We start from the raw sequence: 24,192 nt of genomic DNA, 5'->3' as shown, positions 1-24,192 counted from the left end.
GTGTAATATGTTCGTAAATTGCGTGTGTTCTCTCGTCAGTTTGCCTGCTTCGCTGGACGAAAAATCAAGTTTCCCGGGGAGGGAACCTTACTATCTACCCCTGAGACGGATTAACCCAGCCACAGAGTGAAAAAAGCAGATAAAAGTTCCTGGCATCATCAACGGGTTTCGAAACCGGGCTTTCACCACCCGGTGTAGAAAGGACGGTGACGATACGACTGTGCTACTGCACAGACTTTGGAAGTGTGTAAGCAGATACTGACGTGAAGGTCGTTGGTCGCCTGGTTCCCATCTGAAAAGGTGGAAAGACATGGATTTGTCAATAAGTCTTGCTAATATATGTATATTTTTTATTGTCATTCTGTGTTCTGCCACATCTGAAGTTTTAGTAGCCAAGAGGATAGTACTCTTTCAAACGATTATCAACCCATTTCTAAGATTCCCGGCATAAGCCACATCACATTAACAGTTGATTTTGTATACTGTTCTTCTTGAGTTCAGGGCGACTGTCCCTGCGTTTCTCCGAGGCACCTCAATTTTAATTTTTTTTTGTCATAATTAAATAACTATGTAATGATTTTTCAATTAGGAAATCAGCCTAATAAACTGAATTATGTTTTCATTCCTCAAAGCAAATTTTTACATATTAATACTGTGGCTGGCGCACATGCTGTAAGAGTGTACCCCTACGCCCGTAGCTATAAAAAAAATACACAACTTGTTGTTAAAGGTACACTGATCAGTTAAGGTCAACGTCTTTTCCCCCCCACCGAGTGAAAAAGGCTCGGGTTTGAATCCCTTGAAGATGCGAGGAACTTTAGTGGGGTTTTTTTTCAATCCGTGGCTCTGTTAGTCGGTCTAAGGAAATAGCAAGGTTTTGTTCCCCTGGGAACTGTGATTTTTTTCGTCCAGCAAACAGGCAAATCGACCAAAGCACACTAAATTTACAGAGACAAATACAGGCATAAGTAAGAAATTACTGGATGACGACCGTAATGTAATAGGTTTTTTTTGTTTTTTTTTATAAGTTAAGAGTAATTTGTAAATTCTTTGGTTATAAGAATCTTCTTTTGACTGCTAGCAAGGAAAGGGGAGAAATACAGTTCGAGAAACACTGAGAACCGATGTGCCCTCGCCGGTTGATATAATCACCTTCCTTCCCACACCGAAAAGAACTCAGTTCGAATCCCATGAGGGATGCGAAGAATGGGCTTTTTTCACAACGTGGCTGAGTTATTGGAACTTAGGCGAGGATAGCATGGTTTTTTCCCCTGGAACATTTTGATTTTTATCCAGCAAACAGTCAAATGGTTCAAAGAACAGACGCAATATATATGCAGAAATACGGCCCAAACCTCTGATGCTACTAATACAATGCAGTGACAAAGACAATGAGCGGACCGATACAATATTGCTCCCGTCTCCAGTTAGCAGCCCATGGGAGTAACTGCTCCCTTCTTCTATATAATCAGAACCTATGTCACACTGGGGTTGTATTGGAATATAAAACAAACTTTATTTAGTTATGTACAAGTAAGAAACTTAAAAAATGTGCGAGGAAAGAAACAGATTCCAGTGCGAAGTTAGTGATACATATTTACTCGTGCATTGATTATCGTTATACAAGCAAAGTTAAACTAGACCAAAATTGGGTGTGCGTTAAACGCCAAGCAACTAAGGCTACAAGGCGTCAGTATACTGTATCTGTAATTGAGTGCTTCCTGTGGTCAATTTGCTGTTTGCTGAACAAAAAATATGAGGGTTGGGAGAAAAACCATGCAACCCTCGCCTGAGCCCGCCTAATTCAGTTACATTGTGAAATAGCCCATAAAAAATTTTCGCATCCCATCCCGTCATTCAATCCTAAAATTCCCGTCATCAGCCCATAAAATTCCTCGAATCCTATCCTCAATGGGATTAGAATTCGGGTCTTTTTCAGTCCATTATGAGAGGATGGTGATAATAACACCCTCCAAGGGTAACGACTGGCAAGATACTGAGAAAAATTTCTGGTGGCACAGCTTCCTCTGACTCCTCACTAAATCCGAAATTATTACTTGTTATATATAAGAAAAGACTATAGAATTTCACCCCCTTTTTTTATTGTGTTAGTATAACATGTTCCTTACTCTAATTTACCAGAAGTATTCGGCAATTCCTCCCAAAGTAGTAAATGAGCATACTAGCAGTGACAATATGCCACTGGGCTGCAAGATGAATGGACACACTTAATTGACGTTTGCTGCAATGAATTGGTCGAAAGTGTTCCATGAGGGTGGATGCTGTCACTAGAGACATAATAGGCCTACAATTTAATAATTAGTTGATTAAAGCTCGCGTTTTTCTCAGCGTGATGGTGTTCGAATACTTTTAATAGGATAATGTATTCTAAGAATTTTTGTCAGTATATCAAATATTCGTACATACAATATGTTACCAAAGATTACAAGTGACAATCTGAGAGGTATTTTGTCACATTTTTGTCTTCACAGTGGGGTTTCCAAGAAGACCTACGGAATAAAAGATAATTAGTATTTATGAGAAATATCTGACATTTGACTGAATAAATATTATTGTTACTTTGCTAAATAGTATTGTAATGAGTACTGTAAAACTAAACAAACAATTGCAATGAATTGTACAATTGCAAAAATCAAAAACAAAAATGTTTCTTTTATGTAACCATCTCTCAAATGAATTGAAACTTCAAAATTGTTGAACATACAATACATGATATCTGACTTGCTGATCCCACGAAGATTCAGTAAGAGGGCTATTTCAGAAGTTTCCTGTATGTGAACAATACACGCTACAGATTTAAGAAATTCAATAGAAACGATATGCCACAAGTATCTGCATTATTCTCGACTCTAATATTTCTCAACGTTTAGTACAGCACGGAGCACCACAAAATGTTTCCTAATTTGCGTGTAGTACAACAAAAAAATATGTATATATGCATTTTTTTACATTGTACTGTATATAAATATCACATTAGCGTAAAACGATCCATCTGGAAAATTAAATAAATAATCTAACTCATTTACAAAGACAAAACGTACTTATAAATAAATTATGTAAAGATTTATTCCATAGCACGGAATCACACACAAGTGATGGGTAAGCTTGCAGCACCAGTTAAGAAAACAGTGCTTTTCCTACTCATCGTTATCTAAAAAGGTCGAAGCACTTCGGAAAAACAGATGATCATTCTCAGCACTGTAAATCGATAGTTTTCAAACAACATAATAATTCTTTTATAACGGCGATGATGGCATCTAAATATCCAAATAAATATATTACAAATGGTTCCTATACCCATTAAAACAAGAACAAATCACATGGAATGGTCTGCAGAACATGATGGGTTCTATAACAATATCCAGATCTGTAGCAGCTACTGAACATGATGATGTAGTATTGCATTATCCTGAAGGCAACTGAAACCACATTCCAGCAATTCAGGTTGCTTCTAATCCAACGTAGGTTACATTTCATCAACACCCCGTCATACGTGCTACTTTGTATTGAATAGTCATGCAAAAACCCTTCACTAGCGAATAACACATGCCCAGCTTTCATAGCGCTAGAGAAACATTTTTTTTTTTTTTTTTTTTTGGTAGTTGTTGGCGCATCGGCTTCTGTGGCCATATTGCACCTCCCAAGGTTTTTGCAGTACTTTGATCCAAGCCCGAGGCGGGAATCGAACCCGCGACCTTTGGGTTGTCGGGCTAGAGAAACATGAAATTTAATCATTTTCGGAATTTTTGGTCATTTTGTCTTCACTGTGAAGTGAGGTTTCCAAGAAGGCCTACGGAATAAAAGATAATCAGTATTTATGAGAAATATCTGACATTTGACTGAAGAAATATTATTTGTCTGAGACCAACTAGCTCAGCGACGTTGGTCTCAGGCAAATTCAAGATTTTTATTTCCGAAAAATTCGGAATTTTCGTCCAGCAAACAGGCAAATGGACCACAGAATGCACCCAATTTACACAGTGGCGGTCTAAGGAAAAATCGGGCCCTAGACAAGATTCTCATTTCGGGCCCCACCTAGGGTTGCCACCTTTCAGAAATTGTAATGGAGGACACAGTTGAATGGGTTAAAAAAAGTCTTCTATTACTAAATATAAAAATACATTTGAAATTATTGAAGTTGCCAAATTAAATCAAATACTGTAGTTCATACCAACGTACAACAGAGGTATTGATTAAGTAACTAAATCAACCTAATCGATGTGTGACTAGCGCTATCTGGTGAATCTTCGTGTATAACGCGTCTGGCTCGGTATACACGATGATACACCAGATAACGCGGCGTGCAAAGATGCTTTGATTGATCGGCGCGAAACATTACATATTTACTTAAAATAAAATAATGCAAAAATAAATAAATAAATAAATTCTTTATTGCTAATAAGTACAGGACATGTACTAGAGACAATAATACTCAACACGGCGACATGGCCAGGAGTTTTACATTATAAAATAAATTATGTATAATAAAACCGTTTTAGGGGTCCAAAAAACTTACGGGCATAGACAGACTAAGCAGTTGCCTAGTCTGCCTAGGCCAAAGTCCGTCCCTGAATTTACAGAAGAACTATACCTTGCAAATTTAGCTGCTTTGTCATTTAACACACATTCATAAAAGCAATTGCGTTCTCGTGGGTAACGCAGTTGGTAGGATCGCCGTCCTCCCCACACCGAGTGGAAAAGACCTGAGTTCAAATCGCATCGATGAAGGGAGGAATTTTTATGGGCCTTTGTCACAACGTGGCTGAGTAGTCAGTCTGTTTCAAGCGAGGGTAGCATTGTTTTTTTCTCCCTGAAACTAGAGTTTTTCGTCCAGCAAACAGAAAATCGTAGTTGGCAGGTTGCCAGTACGTATAAGAAAATGCGCACTGGCAACCGGCCAGTGCGCATTTTCTTATGCTATTTTCCGAGAGCAAAATGTGGAACCGTCTAGCGCACAGTTCCATCTATGGTTAAACTTCAAAATTGAAAACGATTTCGTGTTTATCTTCATTTATTATTGAAATGATTATCGGAAATAGTTGTTTTCCCATAAACCAAAGGCCTTAGGCCATGGTTGGGCCTGGATGGCCCAAGCTCTGTTTAATATTTGTATTAAATACAGCAATTATTTATTTATTTTTATTTATTATTATTTTTAATTATTGGAAATAGTGGATGAGTATACCGAATACGGGAACTGTTAATAAAAATATTCATTGCGTTGTATTGTTTTTTAATTAGATTTAAAAAGCAGGGGGGGGGTGCTGCAGTTCCATTGTACCTACCAAAGAGCCACCCCTGCAATTTAGTATACAAGATGAAAGATTTAAGTGATTTTGAAAGTGGCATGGTAGTAGCTAGGCCTGCCGGTATCAGTATCTCGAAACTGCACTCTTTTGGTGTTTTCCAGCACGACTGTGTCTTGGGGAGTAACATACATAGTATGTGTATGTATGTGCCTTGAGTGTATATTACACTCAAGGCACAGTCGTGCTGGAACCGGATGTGCCATAAAGTGTAGTGTTTACGGTTTAACGGCACCAGGGGTAGTTGTACTGGTAGTAGTAGTGGCATGTGATGCAAGAAAGCAAGTGTATGAGCTTATGCAGCATCAGCCAAAAAAAGAAAAAAAAAAAAAAAATTTTACAAAACAGTTCCCTCTAAACGTTTGTCCAGTTCCTCCTTAAATTTATTTCACCTATCAACTTCCACAACGACAGATGGAAGTTTCTTCCAGCTATTCACCACCCGCTGGCTAAAGGCAAATTTCCGCACATCTGTTCTACATCTGTCTTTCCTCAATTTGAATTTATGCCGTGGAAGAATCCCATCAGAATTCAGCGTGCTCAACCCATTCAAGGCCTTATACACCTCAATCAGATCACAGTGCAGGTGTCAAGTGTCCAGCCGCTGCAATTTGCAGAACTTAAGCCTCTCTTGGTAAGAGGATCCCTTCATTCCCTTCACCAATCTTGTTGCCCTTCTCTGTACACGCTCAAGCAAATCTACATCCTTCCTAAAATGAGGCCTCCAGACCCGTACGCAGTACTCAAGGCGTGGCTTGACCATTGCCTTATACAGAGGGACAATCACCTCCTTTTCCCTGCTAGCAAAATTCCTGTATATCATTGACAAAACCCCGTGACATTCCCTGCCAGCCTGTCTGCTTTGCTCAGAAAACTTCATATGCGACTGCACAATTACTCCCAGGTATTTTTTTCATTTTCTACCACCTTAAGTGTAGTACCACATAGTTGGCACGCTTCTCTGGGATTACTTCTACCCATATGCAGTACTTTGCATTTGTCAATGTTAAACTTCAGTTGCCACTTCTCAGCCTATCTGCCCAAATTTTCTAGATCCTGTTGCAGTAGCACACTGCCATTGCTGTCATTAACAACCCTGCCAACCTTTGTATCACCTGCAAACTTTGACATTAAGCCTGATATACCATCATCAATATCATTGATAACTATTCAAAACAACAGTGGAACCAACACCGAACTCTGTGGGACTCCACTAATAATATTGGTCCACGAAGAGCAGCACCCATTGATTACCACCCTCTGTCTTCTCCCACTTAACCATCCTTTTATCCATTGTAGTAACTTACCCTTAATACCATCGTAATACCATTCTGCTCCAATTTGTACAGTAGTCTTCCATGCGCAACAGTGGCTAAAGCTTTCCTGAAATCCAAGTATATGATATCAAAATAATTTTTTGCATCCAGTTCCTTTGTAACCACATCATAATACCCAATCAAATTTGTCAGACAAGACTTTCCCTTAACAAACCCATGCTGTGTCTGAATTATTGCAGCAGCCTTGTCTAGATGATCCTGCAATCCATCTTTAACCAGTGACTCCATTATTTTACCCGGAACAGAAGTTAAACTATACTGCAATAATTAAAGACAAACATCAGCCAAGGAATAAAAAATTTTTACTATAAAAATAATGTGATACACTATCGGAAATATTACAATAAATTACGATAAAACGTTAAAAATATAGTTAAAAATATACAGAAGCAATAAAATTATCTAAAATAAACTGGATTAAAAGTGATAAAACCTGAAGCTTTCGGAGACTGCTGTCTCCTTCTTCAACAGTATACTATTACTGCAATGACACATCCTTAAATACTCGTGTCACCTTTCAATCTCCCTTTGTGAATTGGGGATACATTTGCACATCTCCAGTCCGTGGGAACCTCCCTTGAGTCCAAGGATGCTCTCATAATTATGGCTAAGGGTTTCTTACTTTCTTTGCCGACTCCTTTAATATAACTGGATATATCCCATCCACGCCAGGTGCCGTTCTTATGTTTAACTTCAACAATTTCTCCTATAATTTGTTATCAGTTATTACAAAATCATTAAACACCCTTTTACAATTTGATAACCTTCTGGCATTTTCAAACCTTAATAATTCCTTATGTGTGAATATAGATGCAAAATACTCATCCAGTTTGTTTGTTATCTGAGCAGGATCATTAACAGTCGAACCATCAATATCAAGTGGACCAATCAGATTCATCCTCTTCCTTTTAGAGTTTATACATATAAGTAAAGAAATCCTTGCTGTTTTTCTTATCAACCTTTGCCAAAGATTTCTCGTAATCTGTCTTCGCCTGCCTAACGTCCTTTGTGACTAGATTACAGACTAGCTAATATCTGCCATAGGCTTGTGTGTCGCCTGATAATTTATATGCATCCAGTGCATTTTTTTCTCTGCCACGAATCTCATTAGTTCATTTGACAACCATTTAGCTCTGAAACTTGAACAATATTTCTTAATAGGTATGAAACGTTTAGTAGCTTCCACGATTAATTCCTTGAATGCTTTCCACTTAGAATTTGCTGTTGGTAAGATCATCAGTTGATCCCACTGTATAGAATTTAAAAACTGTCTGAGACCACTGTAGTCACCTTTATGGAAACAAAAACCCTTTCCTTTATATCTTTAACTAAATCCCACATCAGTACACTGTGATCACTGCCACTTAGTGGTTCCTTTAGCTGCAAATTCTTAATACACGAATGATCAGTGCTGATTACCAGATCAAGAATATTACCCTCTCTGGTTGCCTCTCGAATATGCTGCCGCAGAAAATAATCATCCAATAAATCCACGAAAGTCTTACTAGTGTGCAAGTGACCAACCCACAAGTTCCAGTCAATATCTCGGAAGTTCAAATCCCCCATTATAAGACATTCTGATTTACTAGCCCACTCTATTTCACTGTATAATTGTTCATTGTACTCATTCGAGTCATTAGGCCTATAACACACTCCTACTCTTACTTTTGCTTTCACAGTGCTTATGTCACACCAAACTGACTCAACAGCGCACTGTTCATCTATATCAACTGGATGCATTTCTTTTGATTTTGTTTTTTTCTTAATTAATTGCACAACACCTCCACCCTTCCTATCCTGTCTATCCTTTCTGTACACATTGTACTCCCAAATTCAATTCCAATTCTGCATTCCTAATATCTGTGTAACATCACGTCACTGCTGTCCCTATAATATTCGCCTTTGATGTCTTGACCAACACTTCAAATTCATCAAATTTATTTACTATACTTCTAGCACTGGTATACATGCAAGTATACATGCAAGTATACATGCACCTATTCTTATTCTTAGTTACCCTAAAACATCCCATATACCCACTTGTTTCACGATGATTACCATCAGTCCCTGAAACCCCCCAGCACCTCTCGCTCCAGGCCACTGCTTATTCTAATAGAAATAGTGCAAGAATCACCTTCATCTCTGCCTGCGGCTACTTTTAACCTTTTAGTCTGTGAAACCTCCCAAGCTAGCGGTTTTCCGACCCACCTAACACTGCCTCGATAGCATCAGCAAATATTCTTGCACCCTTTCTATTTAAGTGTATCTCATCCCTGTAGAAGCAGTCTTTCCTGTTAATAAGCACAGACCAGGCTGAAATAAATTCTATCCCTTGAACCTTGCACATTCCCTCCAGGGCCGAATTGATTGACAAGGCTCTCATCATGTACTCCCTCTTATCGTGTCTGGGCAGAATTGCAGACACTTTCAAATTTAATACTAATTCACGCGGAGAGTACACATCTCCGCGTTGTGTACTCTGTTTTTGTGTCACAGAACTCTGTTAAGGCCAGAGATTTTTCAAAAATTATAGGGGGTATTGTTCTGTTGTGTAATGTTGTGGTATGTTGTTTCTCTGACCTTTTAGCCGTGGACCTCTGTTGGGACCCCCGTTGCTCACACTTTGTCAGACACCCAGTAGAAGTTTATATTATTAGTACTCTGACAGGCCTTGTCACCTACTTTCCAAAGATTTCGGTGGCTAGGGACTATAAAAAAAATGGGTTGGCGCTAGAAGATTAGAATAAGGCCGAATGACGTTGAAACGAAGGTGAAGTCGGGTTTGAACACTAGTGGAATTTAGCTGGTTAAATTAGCGGCGTTCACTGTCGGAATAGTTAGAGAGGGGAGGAGACTAAAGGCTGGGGGGAAAGAGAAATACGGGGACGATAGGGAAGGCGACTCCAGAGAACCGGATGTATCAGCATCTCCGATACTACACCCCTGCTGGGATTTTCAAGTATTTTTGTTATTGTAATAGGGTATTAGGAGCATCACCTGGGTAGCACAGTTGGTAGGATTGTCCCCCAACCCCGCACGGAGTGGAAAAGACCTGAGTTCGTATATATACTGTCTGTAAATTGCATGTATTCTATGGTCGATTTTCTACTTGCTGGAGGAAAAACCTGAGTTTCCAGGAGAAAACCCATACTACCCTCTCCTGAGACCTACTAACTCAGCCACATTGTAAAAAATACCATTAAAACTTCCTCTCGTCATCGACGGGACTCGAACTCAGAACTTTTCTACTCAGTGTAGGGAGTACAGCGATTCTAACAACTGTGCTACCCACGAGGGCTTTTCAGGTATGACTGTGTTTTGTGTGTATCAAAACTGTTAAAATGACCAAATAATGTCCAATCGGAAACAGTTCACTGATGCGAGAGGCCTTTGGAGGCTTACAACACGTGTGCAGGGTAACAGAAAAGCTACAGTCGGTCAAATAACAACCACTTTTGGTTGTTATTTGACCGACTATTGTGCTTAGTCCTTTCTCAGGGACTCAGCACAATAGTGGTAACCATTGACTACCTTCTCAGGGACTCAGCACAAAAGCGGTAACCAAAGAGGCATTTCAGAACGCAAAACTCGTTGCATCTTGTCACAGATGGAAGACACAAATGAAGACCAAACTGAAGATCAAACCGGGTTTCACTCCAGTCATCAAAAACAACGTCTCAAGAAGAACTTGAGTCCACTATAGCCGTCAAATACATCAACACTGAACAGGAAAAAAACGTTGTGTCTGATAGATCCTGGTTCTTGCTGTATCACGCTGAAGGAGGGACTGGAATACGGCGCCAACAGATCGTGCAAGTCAACGATACAAGCTGGTGATCAGGGCCCCTAAATGGTGGTATGCAGGTTGTGCACCGCGCAAAAGGGAATAATCGTGGAAGGCGCTATCCGGAGTTTAACAGTTTACATATTTTAAAAATTAAAACAAATAAAAAATAATGATTAAAAATGTATGATCATTCTCATTTCTGATTTTACTTTAGTGTAAATATTACTAAAAAGTTACTAGTCCGTTACACAGTCACCTAAGATTTGTTTTCATCCACAAATTACAAGAAACAGAATTACAAACATTCTGATAAAAGATATTATTTTTTGTTGTAAGTCGTTATGTTCTAACACAGTTAGAGTCTTTTTAATTACAAAATGTATTTTATTATGTGTTTCTAGATCATTAAGAAATATATCAAAATAACTGTCTACAACATTATTCTTTTTTGTCGGGGGAGAGTGGTGATAAGACTTTACACAAAGGCTCCTCATAGGCACGCATCAAATCTGGTGGTGGTGTTGTAATGATGTGGGTTGTATTTCTGCAGTGCATAACGTGCCCATTCAGTTGAGCATCATTTTAATGCGACAAGTTACCTGGAAACATTTTGGTAACTGGGAAAGTCACAAGGCCAGAACTGTACAGAATTGATTCTAGGAACATCAGAGTGAATTCAGAGTACTGCAGCGGCCTCACTATTCAGATTTCAATTCAATTGAGCATTCTGTGGGATGAGCTGGTGAAGTTCTTCGAGAAAAGGTCCACAACCATCCAATTTGCAATAGTTTTAGAAGAGTATTGGATCAACTTGACCCAACATCCCTCACTGTATGCTTTCCACATTCCATTAAGTCCTTGCCCCAACGAACGACTGTTCTGAAAGCTAAAGGGATGGGAAACTATTAGGTAAATGTACCAACCTTAACGACCATTGAACACATTTGGGATGAAATGGAGCGGTGGCTTTAGGCCATGAGGCCACGCCCGAAAGCAATCAGTAGTCGAAATTACTATTCTGTCAAAGAAGAAATGCGCAGATATACCGTATTTCTGTTATTAAGAGTCTTTCTATATTTACGAAAAATCTAGTGGTTCGTTTCATTATGACTTATATGTTTTCAGCTCTGATTAAAACTCTGTTGCAATAACTGATATTACATCCATTTAAAAGGTACATAAAATTTGCATAAAAGTTGGCATATATTAATGTCAACTTCTTTGTTTCAATAAATGTTTTATTTCTGTGTTTTCTGACTTACCATGCTTTGAATCCTAATCTTTTCTGAATTTTTATGGCACATTGAATATCGTCGTTAACATCATCGTTAAGCAGCGCTGAAAGAAACAAATTTCAATAAAGTTTGATTTCAATAATGTACGAGAGTTAGAATTAGCATTAATAGTGGCAAATGATGCTAAAAAGTATGTTTATATAGAATCAGCCAAAATAAAAAAAAAAAAAACACTTCCAATTTCACCTATCCATTCCCTCCAATAGTTTGTTCAGTTCTTTCTTGAATTTATTTAAGCTATCAACTTCCACAGCAACAGATGGAAGTTTGTTACAGCAATCAACCACTCGCTTGATAAAGGCACACTTATGCACATCTATTCTGCAACCATCCTTCCTCAATTTGAATTCATGTCCCTCAAGTGCGCAGTCTTAGCAAGAGGAAGAATCCAATCAGCATTGGCGCCTCCGTAGCCAGGTGGGAAGGAGCAGCAGTGCGTAGCACACGCTTCTTGATTAGACCGGGGTTCGAGCCCGTCACCACCAAATACGGAAGATGCGGAAAGGTCAGGGAATGACCACCGCATATCCCGGAGCAATATGGTCTTAGTTTCTAATGCTCCTAAAAACCAAATAACAACAACAACAATCAGTATTGAGCTTTCTCAATCCAATCAAAGCCTTAAACACTTCAATCAGATCACCTTGTAAGTGCCTAGTCTCCCAACGCTGCAATTTTCAGATTTGAAGCCTTTTTTGTTAAAAGCATCCCTCTATTTCCCTCGCCAATCTCGTTGCCCTTCTTTGTACTCATTCCAGTAGCTCTATATTTTTCTTAAAATGAGGATTCAGACCTGTATGCAGTACTCAGAGTGTGATCTGATCATTGGCTTATACAATGGGATAATTCCCTTCTTATTCCTGCTAGAAAAATACCTGTATATCATTGACAAAACCACCTGATCTGCCCTAGCAACCTGTCTGCACTGTCCAGATAACTACATATCTGATTGCACAATTACACGCCCCCCCCGCCCTGATATTTTTCATTTTACCTTGAGTGTCGTATCACACAGTTGGTACGTTACTCTGGGTTACTGCTACTTATATGCAGTACTTTGCATTTGTCAATGTTAAACTTGAATTGCCATTTCTCAGTCCACCTGCCTAACTTTTCTAGATCCTGTTTCAGTAACATACCGTCATTACGGCCATTAACTACCCTTCCAACCTTTGTATCATCTGCAAATTTGGACATTAAGCCTGATATGCCTACATCAAAATCATTGTTAACTATAAAAAATAACAATGGGCACAACACCGAACTCTGGGAACTCCACTAATAACATTAGTCCACGAAGGAGAGTATCCATTGATTACCACTCTCTTACTTCTCCCACTCAACCATCCCTTTATCCATAGCAGCAACTTGCCCTTAAAGCATCTCCATTTTGTACATCAGTGTTTTATGTGCAACAGTATCAAAAGCTTTCCTGAAATTCAATTACACTGTATATGATATCAAAATTATTTTTTGCATCCATTTCATTTGTCACCACATCGTAGTATCCAGTCAAACTGCAGTGCACAACGTGCCCATCCAGTTGAGTCTTTGGTCAGACACGATTTCCCCTTAACAAAACCATGTTGTGTCTGAAGTATAACTGTAGTCTTGTCATAATTTTCTTGCATTACTTCTTTAACTAGTGACGCCATTATTTTCTCTTAACAAAACCATGTTGTGTCTGAAGTATAACTGTAGTCTTGTCATAATTTTCTTGCATTACTTCATTAACCAGTGACGCCATTATTTTCTCTGGAAAAAAATGTTAAACTAACATGTCTGAAATTAGTTGTGTCACCATTTGATCGCTCTTTTTCAATTGGGGATACTTTCCCACATGTCCACTTAGTGAGGACCTCTCCTAAATCTATGGATGTCTCATAATTGTGGCTAAAGGTATGTTAGAGTATGATAAACTTCTGGCATCCATTTTCCTAAAGAATTCCTCATGTGTGAATATAGATGAAAAATAGTCATCTAGTTGTCAGCAATCTGAGCTGGGCCATCAACAGTTGAATCATCGATATCCAGTGGACCAATTTGATTCATCCTCTTCCTTCTAGTGTTCACATAAGTGAAGTAGTCTTTGCAAAAGTTATAGAAAATAAGTTAGGTTTTGCCTATCACATTTTCCCTTTGACTCATGGAGTTCATTTATTAACATATTAACAATAGTGCTCATAGAGTAAAGATATCATATGATTTTTCTACATAATGACCACCACAATTGAAGCATTTTTCGCAGCTGGACGAGTTGATGGCTATATCCGAAGAAATTCGCCTTCTTGCGATTGTAGTCGTTATCACTTCCTTTTACAATATCTTCATTAGTTGCAAAAATCCCTCTCGAGAAATATTTCAATGGCCCCAACAAAGATAGAACGTGCTGATCTGGGGATGGTAGAGAATTTGGAGTATGCAGTGGAGTATCCAGTGTTGATCCGTGGTATGGAGCTACCTTGGAGAAAGATCGCACTTTTGCAACGGTCCTGGTCTCTTGTAATAAGCAGCATTCCCAAATTTATTCAATGTAAGGTAGTAAAAAGCTACATTAACTGTCTACTTCAATATTTATTCTTGTTTCTATCATTGCTGACGTGTTTGTAATTTGTCACATTAATATCAATATGTATGGTGCATGCTTACTGTATGTACTGCTACTCCTTTACCATAGGCATTGTGTGCATCCGAAAAGATTAGAATGTAATATTCAGATAATATCACAGAATAATAATATAGTAAAAGAATTTAACTATGATTGCAATAAGACTGTAGTAGCAGTAGTATTAGTAGTAGTAGTACTATTAGTAGTAGTAGCATGTGATGCAAGAAAGCATGTGTATTCCTCCTTCCACAGTCATTCTCACTGTGGAAGGAGGAATTGTTGACCTTTCCCCTCTTCAGAAAGACTATTTCATACAATGGAGGACACATTATTCTACTGTATAAGACCACTTAAGGTCTAATAAAGTCTCATACAAGGTTCTGCTACTTGTGAGTGTAAGGAAGCTGTTTTAAAAAAATCTTTCAGAAAATTGGATACTTTAGGGATAAGCTTTTTTTTCTTCACGTTAACTACACGTTGAGAATAAATAACAGTAGTCATCTCCACTGGTGAAGTGTTATTTATTCGAGGTAGTACAATACCAAGGCAACTCGTTGTGAAGGCATTCACAATATGAGATATAACCAAAACGATGCCAATTTAATTAATTAATTTAACTACTTTGGTAGATGGCTACGTTAAAATGATGCTTTTGCGCTAACCTACATGTTAGTCATTCTACCTCGTAGCATGAGGCCTTTGCCCTTAAATATTTTATAGTTAACTATACGTTTAAAAAAAAAAAAACTTTTTCTGGAGATTGAGAGGCAGTCCATTGCTCATTTACAATTAAATTTTCTGATCACGCCAGTGCTGTTATTAATATTATTATAATTATTCTGCATTGTATTCTCAAAAAAATTAAAACAGCATCACAGATCTTATCCTGAGTATTCGCAATAGTATCAAAGAGAGGAATACAGTATACTTTATCTCATCGGTATCGGATAATTTATTTTTATTTCAACTCTTATTGGGTAAACTTACCATGATTATCACAATCTTTAATCATCATTACAGCATAATTTCAGAATTACATATTATGTAACCATGTATATTAGGTATGTCTAAAAGTCTGTAGATTTGTAAGTCATTTTGCATGTTTATGGAAAGAGAAACTGTTGATGTATTAAATCTTAGACAGAGAGAAGCTCCTCTGCCCGAGGCCATTTAATTAGCCCCGAATGAAAAGAGTCGTTAGAGGTTCCTAAGCCGGTCTGCCAGTTATGTTGCTTACCAACTGCTCAGAATCGAATTCAAACGATTCAGAATATTCAGAATGGTTGGTAAAGCAGCATGGTCGGTAAAATTCTCCAACGTGCCTCCCACTAACGAAAGTTGTAAGAACCCATATTGATGTGAATATGAATTTTTTTCGTGTTTTGTTCCGTTGTCGATTTGCTGTTTGAGTGGATGGGGGAAAAAAAACCATGCTACCCTCTCCTGAGACCGAATAGATCAGTCACATTGTGAAAAAGATCCAAAAAATTCTTCGCGTCATTGAAGGGATTCGAACTTTGGCCTTTTTCACCTGGTGTGGGTGAAAAAGTAAAAAGGTCACCATGTAAAAAGTTTATGTAATTTTTGTGATAAAACCCTTCTCAGGAACCCTTCTATACACTAAATGGAGATCGATTCTGATAAACCTTCTTAACCAATTCAATCCAAAATGTATTCCAAGAAAATTTTGAGTTGGCAATTTACAGTTGGCTGTCTACAAGCAACTTTTGACTCAATCAATATCTCCAGGGATCCAAAGGTTTCCTCACCTTTGTGAGAAATATCTAATCAAAGGCAATATCTTTCTTTTGTTAAGCTCTCCAGACGTCTATCCAATAGAATCTCTATCTTAAAGTCAAAGATTATATTGGATAGTTTTATATTGGATTCAATAAAAACATCAATTTCAAGCCGTCTGCACCATGGTCAATATCTATTAAAATTTGATCTGCAAATAATCCTACAAAGTCTGCAAACTGGCATTTTTACTAAAGCGTTGCCGATCACTCCAGTTATTCTTAACAGCATTTTGATTCCGAGGGTCAACCACCACATAGATTTGAAAGTTGCTTTCGAACTAAAGCTACAGTATGATTATGATTATGATTAAGTTTCATAAAGCTACAGTTCCACAGACATCTTGAACCTTAAATCCTTTTTTTGGTTGTGCATTAAGCTCTAAAGCAACGAAATCTACGAAGCGTCAGCATATTGTGTCTGTAATTGAATGTACTTATCGGTGGGTTGGCTGTTTGGCTGAATGAAAAACTCGAGTCTCAAGGAGGAAAAAAAAAAAAAAGTACAACTCTCGCCTAAAACTTAACTCAGCTACGTTGTGAAAAACTCATGCACCCAGCATGCTTTGGTTTTGACATCCTTGATGTAAAATTGCTCAGCAATATTAGATCAGGGATGTCAATAATCTGATATTAAAGTGACAGCTTTGATATTACTTTGATAACTTCAAACCCACAGAACCAACTTTTCATCTTCCTCATTTATTCATTCAACTACCGTTTTCTGGAACAACCTTCCTTCATACGTATTTCCTGAAAATTACAATCTACAGAAGTTCAAGTCCAATGTCAACAAATATCTTCTTTCGTCTTCTCAACCTCCAACCCAAGCACGGTACTAAGTACTATAGGTTCTAATACCTCTCGTGTTTGGGGTTCTCATAAAAAAAAAAAAAAAAAAAAAAACTTTAACAACATCAGGGATATCGTTAAAGCTGGTAGAAATTTTGGGTATGAATTTCTGTCCGCTTTAATTACTATTACTATAAATATAAACATTACATGCCATTACATGACTCCAGTCCGCATCGAGAAACACTGTTACACCAGTACCGACTAATCTGAAATATAAAAATCATCCACATTAGGACAAAATTCAGTCTTATACTGAAAAGTAATTAAAGAAAAACTATTGTTAAATACAAAAAAAATCATCTTTATTATAATGAAACATATGCAATATTCCCACCACAGTGAAGGTAATGCCAGGGGAATACAATTATTAATACAAACAAGTAGGTATAAATTAGACTAAGAACAGTAAGCTAACTATGAATACTATAGACTACAATATGCTGAGTTCTACTGCAGAGTTCCCTTTCTGCACAATCGGGCAGACAGGGAACTCAACAGTTGACTTCGCCTCGTCTTGTCTCTGATTTAACCCCAGGGGCTCACATCTGGTGAGTATGGGCTTGGCACACCCAGAGTCCTGAGCTGAATATCATCATTTTTCTCTTTCTTGGTGATTCCTTTCTATTTCTCTCTCTCTCTCTCTCTCTCTCTCTCTCTTAGGGTAACTGGGGAATTTTTTTTTTTTTTTTTTTTTGGCTGGTGCAGCATAAGCCTCAGGTTTCCTTGCACCATATAGCTAATAATAATAATAATTAGGTCGAGGGGATCATCATCCATTGCGTTTACAATAAAGAGTATTTCCCTAAGGAGGTATCATTCTCCCAAGAGTGGGCGATTGTCTATTGTACGGAGGCGAGGCACTGAGGGCAGGCTTGGTGGAGGAATCCTCCAGACAACATATTTCTACATGTTATGACCTGAAATTCGACCCATCACTATCTGCAGCACAAAGGAAAAACTGGGTCTTGAAAGAGTAGTTTCAGCCATGGAATTGCTCCCTTCTCGGTAATTCGGAAGTTTAGGAGGTGCTGAAGTTTGTGGGTAGCCCATTTCAGGTCAGGATTGAGCAGTGTAGACAGGTTTTATGTTTGTTAGGGCTACTGATGTCCAGACTGCTGTTCCATAAAGTATAGCAAGATAGATGCGATGTCACATATCTTGTGAGAAAGGCTTTGTTCCTTACGTGGAGAAGGTGTTGTTTGCTGGCTCATTTGAAGGAGCAAAATTTCTTTGCTACTTTAATCGATGTAGTAAGAGAAGGGCATCTTTTTTTCAATGACCACTCTTAGATCTGAATGACGATGATGCGCAAGGGGGGGGGAGATTCTGTTTCTGCCTAGGGAGGTTACGATTGGTGTCGGGTGCGGTTTAAGTGAGACGATAATTATGGCTAAACATTTTACTAGGTATGTGTCTGCTTATTCTTTTTTATTATTTTTTAGAATTGAAATCTCCATAACTATATTTTTATAATTTGTTTTCGGGTTATGAATCGATCCTGAAAGTACGACCCACATATTATGAAACACCCTGTATAGTGTAAGTTAATGAAACAGATCTTCGGAAGCTTTAAAATTATAATATAATTTATAATAATTATAACTTAAAATTTCATGGTTTTTTTACGATAAATAGTGCAAACTGACATACTAGTTAGAGCGTTACAAGAGCATTTTTTATAGTTATCGTAAATGTCAACAGTTCTATACGATCAGCTGGCTCTTACCTGAAAGATGCCGTAGGTATTTCCTCCTGTAGCAGCTTTGTTAAAATTACTCTCGTGTTGGACAATACATAACCCTGTCAACAAAGAAAACGTAACATTGTTATTACCTTTATGATGTTTATAGTCCTTCGTCACACTCGCTATAATTATTATTTAGAACTTCCTATTATCATTCTCAACAAATATATTGTAAAATCATTGTTTCTCAAAAAGATCCTCCATTAAGAGAAATTCTTCGATAATCTCATTTTAAATAACTTCTTTAAAAGGACACGTATTTTTTTCCAAGAGAATTTGATGAATGCATTTTATGAATGGCTGTGTAATCATCCAAAAGCACAAGAATGCGAAATCATTAAAACTAAAACTAAAATCAAAACTAAAATGTTTGTTTGTATTTGCGTAGGCAACTAGGGCTATGGCGTTAGTATTCGGTGTTCGGGTTGCCTGTTTTACTAATAAATAAATTCCCGCTAAAGCCACCCGGATTATTCATTCATCTGCCCAAGTGTATTATGTTCATGAATTGTGTGTGTGTGTGTGTGTGTGTTCTCTGGTCAATATACCTGTTTGCTGGACGAAAAACTCGAGTTTGAGAAAAACCTTGCTATCTACTTCTGAGACCGACTAATTCAGTTACGGAGTGAAAAAAATTCTTCGCGTCATTGACAGAATTCGAACTCAGGCCTTTTCCACCTGGTGTGGGAAGGACGGTAACGATGCCACTGTGCTACCCCCTCAGACTCTGTTTTGCTGCAAGAAAAATCCCTAAGGAGGTATCATTCTCCCAGGAGTGTGCGATTGTCTATTGTACGGAGGCGAGGCACTTAGGGCAGGCTTGGTGGAGGAATCCTCGGCAACATATTTCTACATGTTATGACCTGAGATTCGACCCATCACTATCTACATCTACATCTATCTACATCACTATCTACAGTTGGAAGGAAACTGAGACGCTCTGACCACGCCCTTTGGCATATACATAACTTAACACAACTAAAGAGGCAGACGAGGACCACTTGAAGGAATATCAGAGGGCGAAGCGGGATCCCTTTAGAAAGATATCTGACGTTGCTTTTAGTCCAACTATTAGCAAACCAACCGATGAATAGGCCCAGTTACAAACACAATGTTCTGACGCATCATAGCCTTAGTTGCTTTTGTAATTAATACCTAACATCTAACTGTATAATTCTGTAAAATATTCTTCAAAGAAAGCATCTATTTCATTCATGATCATCTCCAAATAAAATCCAGATACATTATAAATAACAAAGATATTATTTATAATATATTTTAAGTAATACCCAAAAAATTTAAACTATAAAAAAAGTGTTAAAAACTTTTCCATCAAAATAAACAGTTTAATTATCTATAACTTTAAAATTAGGTTAATGGTTAATTCATAAATTTATGAATATATTTTTAGAATATAATGAATATATATATTAGGTAAATGGTTAATTCATAAATTTATGGATGCAAGGAACTTTTATGGAGTTTTTTTTCAGGCCGTGAATGAGTTGGTCAGTCTCAGATGAGGATAGCAAAGTTTTTTCTCCCGGAAAATCTGGTTTATCATTCAGCAAAATAGGAAAACTTACAAGATCACACAAAGTATTTATGTTCATAATACACGTGGGTGGATGAGGATAATCTTAATATGACTTTTTTTTTTTTTTTTTAGCGTTTTCTCGTATTAATAAAATTCACAAATTCAACTTGTCTTTGTCAAACTTTTATCTTGCTAGACGTTTTCATTGCGTCGAAACTTCAGTAGTGATGCCTCAAAGAAGTCATTTCCCAAGTACTCCGGAGATCCAAAGAGGTCTTAAAACGCTACTGTGTATTTAAGTTATGTTTCATTGTATATGTATTTATTAATTTTATTTACTATATATTCCAGCATATAAACCAACCTTTGAAAAACTAAATAATTATCTAAAATTTTAAGATCGGCTTATATGCCGAGTATAAAACCCTGAACTTAAATTAAAGATAAACAGCTTAGGATTAGAAAGATATGATTATTACTAGTATATTTTAAATTTATTACATACATATTCTAATACAAATATACATAGCTCACCTTTTAAAACCCAAGAATTTGCTTATCCTCTTCATGGGTAGCAGTTCATTGAATTTGTAGGGATTTTTGTGTTCTGGTTTACTTTCCAAGATTGTCAATTTATTGCAGCAAATTCTCTTCCATATTGAGGAACCGTTTACAGAGAAACCAATTTGCAGTACAGTACTAAACTGACAACAAGGATTGATCAGATCACACAATCAAAGCCTTCCCCATATACGTATAGCATCAACAGGAGTAATTTTACGTCATTTCCTATGACTGAGTTTTGTTTCATGACCTACTGCATAAGAAAGTACAGTGACAAGATTGCCTGCCACTTTCTTTATAATTTGTTGTGCAGGTTATTAAAATGTCGTAATGTAAACTTTTTAAAAGAAAGAACAGAAATAATTCATTTAAAACTCAGACTTTACAGTAATTGAAACAGCTGCGTGCAATTGAATTATTATGTACCATTACGCGAGATACAAAAGGTGATTGAAAAAAAGGAATCGACCTATGAGGAAGGCGAATATATATGATTAATAATACACCAGGGAAAAAAAAAAAGGTAGATTATACGCTGTGTCATCTTAACACTGGAATATACGGTACATTATTCTGACTTTTTTTTTTTTTTTTTTTAGGAGCATTAGCAACTAAGGCCATATTGCTCCGGGGATATGCGGAAAGGTCATTCCCTGACCTTTCCGCATGCATCCTCCTTATTTGGTGGTCACTGGCCCGAACCCCGGTCCAATCAAGAAGCGTGTTATACGCACTGTTGCTCCTGCCCACCTGGCTATGGAAGCGCCATATATTATTCTGACATGCATTCGCTTCTTCCAACTTTGGATACTCTCTGTAAGGCTGAAGTAAAAAAATAAACAAATGAATACATATATTTACATTCGTAAGTAATGAATAATCATTGATAGATAGATTTTTTTTATTTAAACATGATCAGTAGATGCAATTTCAAAAATCCACAAGAGATAAAATAAAGAAAATTTTAGGAATCAAAAAAAAAAAAAAAAAAAAAACATTTCAACTTCAGGAATTAACAAGACAGTTTTTTGGCAGTTGATCAGCCTCATAGATAGATAGATACGTGTTTAAATCAGATCTATGAACATGAGGGAGTGGCTATGTATAACACAGATAAACATAATTTCATACTTACAGTGGCCAATGTCTGTATAAGCAAATCCTTCATTGTGGAATTTTTCTGCTAGTTGACAGGGCGAAGACGAATTGACAAAAAGTCGATAAATAAACAACGTAAGCAGCACTTTTCTTAACATTGTGCTAATTAACAACTATCCGTTTTGCGCTTTAAATCGGGAAATAAGTTTGTTCTTCCTCTGCATTCGTTAAATTGAAGTTACCCTTGACACTCTTCCCGGAACTCAACTGTTAGTGGAAGATTGGAACGTTACCAGATAACCTGTTCATAAATCTCTAACGTTAATGGTTAGACTTAAGGAATGTTAATTGTCCTGTGCAATATTTAAAATTGTTTAGACATATTAATCGTCTTCCTTAATACCTTCACTCTTTCAAGTTATTATTTTATTCTGTTTATTTTATCATTTTTCATGGTGAAAATGAAAATACAATGTCTTAAAATTTATAAACGTGCTCAACAAGTTTTAGCTTGCGTTTATTGTCTTTGAGTTAAATCCTCACTCTCGAGTATGTGATATTCAACTTCGTATTTTTATAATTTAGTGTTTCGTTCTTTTATGAAATTTTACGATTTTCTAAACTGCATATATAATAGGAGAAAAATCAAATCGAATTGTCTTTATTCACTTAAATTTACAGAGAACTAAAATGAAAACGACACAGTACAAGTCATAGCTCTATGAATTCATTAGATGAGTCAATCTAAAAAAAAAACTACGTGCGTCACATACACATAAATACTTCATGTAAGGGCTGTGATATTACAACATTCTCTGATTGAAAACGATGAAAGTACTGAAATCGATTATACTTATCGATTTCAGTACTTTCCCCTGTAATGGACCAAATCTACAAATATTTAACCGGATTTTTTGTCTAAAATTTTTGTCAGGGTGGATTTTTGTAAATTTATCTAAATGTCCGAATTTTTATATTATACGCCATTTTTTTATGCAAGCTCGACGAAAACTATCGAGTTACGTTATACAGAATCTTTTTCGGATTGGAGACGATTCTTCAATTTGAATTTCCGTGTTCACAATTAGGCGGAAAACCCCGACGTGCATTGAGATTGTTACCAACCCACGCCTGCTTCAGAATTTACGCACATATAAATTTTATATAGTCTAGCAATACAATATTTTGGTTTAGAGAGTAGATTTTTTTTTTTTTTTTATTTTCTATGATGTGTTCAATACACGAAGGAACCAGTTTTTTTTCTTGCTTCCTTCGTGTATCGTGGCCGGGATATCCAACCAACCGGTTGGTTCGGCACCATCGTGATATCCAGCCCGAGGCGGGAATCGAACCCGCGACCTTTGGGTTGCCAGGCAGGCACTTTACCTACCCGGCTAGCCCGGTCGGCAGAGAGTAGATAACGCGTGAAGATCAGATGGTGTGCTAGAAAAAGATATATAAATTACAGGAATTCCAGCATGTCAAATAAATATTGACAGTTAGAGGGACTGTTTTCTCTAGAAATTGATTGCAGCATATGAAAACGTGGATTTGAGCTGTGTGCACACCAAATTGATCGAAAGTTGCGTACTGTCGACTAAATTTGGTATACTTATCAACGATCCAATCAAGAGGCAGACACTAGTTTATTTAATACCAAAGTTTACCTTTTTTTTAAAAATACTGTTTTTCACTTTAATTACGAAAAATATTTATTATCCATCTTTATACATGTAGGTACTTTTCTGCAATTAGGTTAGTTTAGTTGTGAATGTAAAACATAACCTAACCTTAATAAAATTTATGCTTCACTACTTACAATAAAAAATATTTATTATTATATCAATTATAAAAATTAATATTATAAAGACTATACTTCCCCTAAAATGCTTAAAAGGAAGTGCATGTTTACAGAAGTGATGAAAAACAAATTTCCTTTTTTTGTATCTGTCCGAGAGGAATGGGAAGCTGAATGTAAAGTTTGCAGAATGGGGGCATATGTTTCAGTAGCCAATAAAGGGGTTGGTGATTTGAAGCACAAGAAAGCAGTTCAAGGTGAGGCCTCTCCGGGAAAGGTTACAGATTTTTTTTTGTCAAAGCTGTCGGTAAAATAGAATATGATCTAGCTGCTGCAGAGGGTATCTTTGCTTTTCACACTGTTAAACATCATAGTAGTTACAAATCAATGGACTGCACAACTGTCATGTTAAAAAATATATTTTTTGATTCTGAGATAGCAAAAAG

The 24,192-nt window shown here is 37.1% G+C and overlaps 1 protein-coding gene across 1 annotated transcript; it reads right to left on the bottom strand.

The window, feature by feature from the left end:
- Positions 1 to 2,340: 2,340 nt before the first annotated feature.
- Positions 2,341 to 22,106, bottom strand: LOC150078111 (lysozyme c-1-like). Its single transcript, XM_090384466.1, has 5 exons — positions 21,986 to 22,106; positions 18,732 to 18,805; positions 17,157 to 17,211; positions 11,714 to 11,789; positions 2,341 to 2,510 (listed from the first exon to the last, which is right to left on the bottom strand). Exons 1-5 carry the CDS (start codon positions 22,104 to 22,106, stop codon positions 2,444 to 2,446), a joined length of 393 nt encoding a protein of 130 aa, XP_090240592.1. The 3' UTR covers positions 2,341 to 2,443.
- Between the last annotated feature and the right edge of the window lie 2,086 nt (positions 22,107 to 24,192).

This window comes from Mastigoproctus giganteus, chromosome 11, assembly GCF_048544385.1.
Source record: "Mastigoproctus giganteus isolate SK-2022 chromosome 11, ASM4854438v1, whole genome shotgun sequence".
NCBI lineage: Eukaryota > Metazoa > Arthropoda > Arachnida > Uropygi > Thelyphonidae > Mastigoproctus > Mastigoproctus giganteus.
Note: the sequence above shows the minus strand (reverse complement) of the source record. Positions and strands in the feature narration are given on the sequence as shown.

What these genes read in the sequence shown, in the direction of transcription:
- LOC150078111 (XM_090384466.1), bottom strand. Translation starts at nt 22,106, where the DNA reads ATGTTAAGAAAAGTGCTGCTTACGTTGTTTATTTATCGACTTTTTGTC. An exon ending in ATACCTACGGCATCTTTCAG is followed by an intron (nt 17,212 to 18,731) that starts GTAAGAGCCAGC and finishes TTTATATTTCAG; the next exon opens with ATTAGTCGGTACTGGTGTAA. An exon ending in AGATTAGGATTCAAAGCATG is followed by an intron (nt 2,511 to 11,713) that starts GTAAGTCAGAAA and finishes TTTATTCCGTAG; the next exon opens with GTCTTCTTGGAAACCCCACT.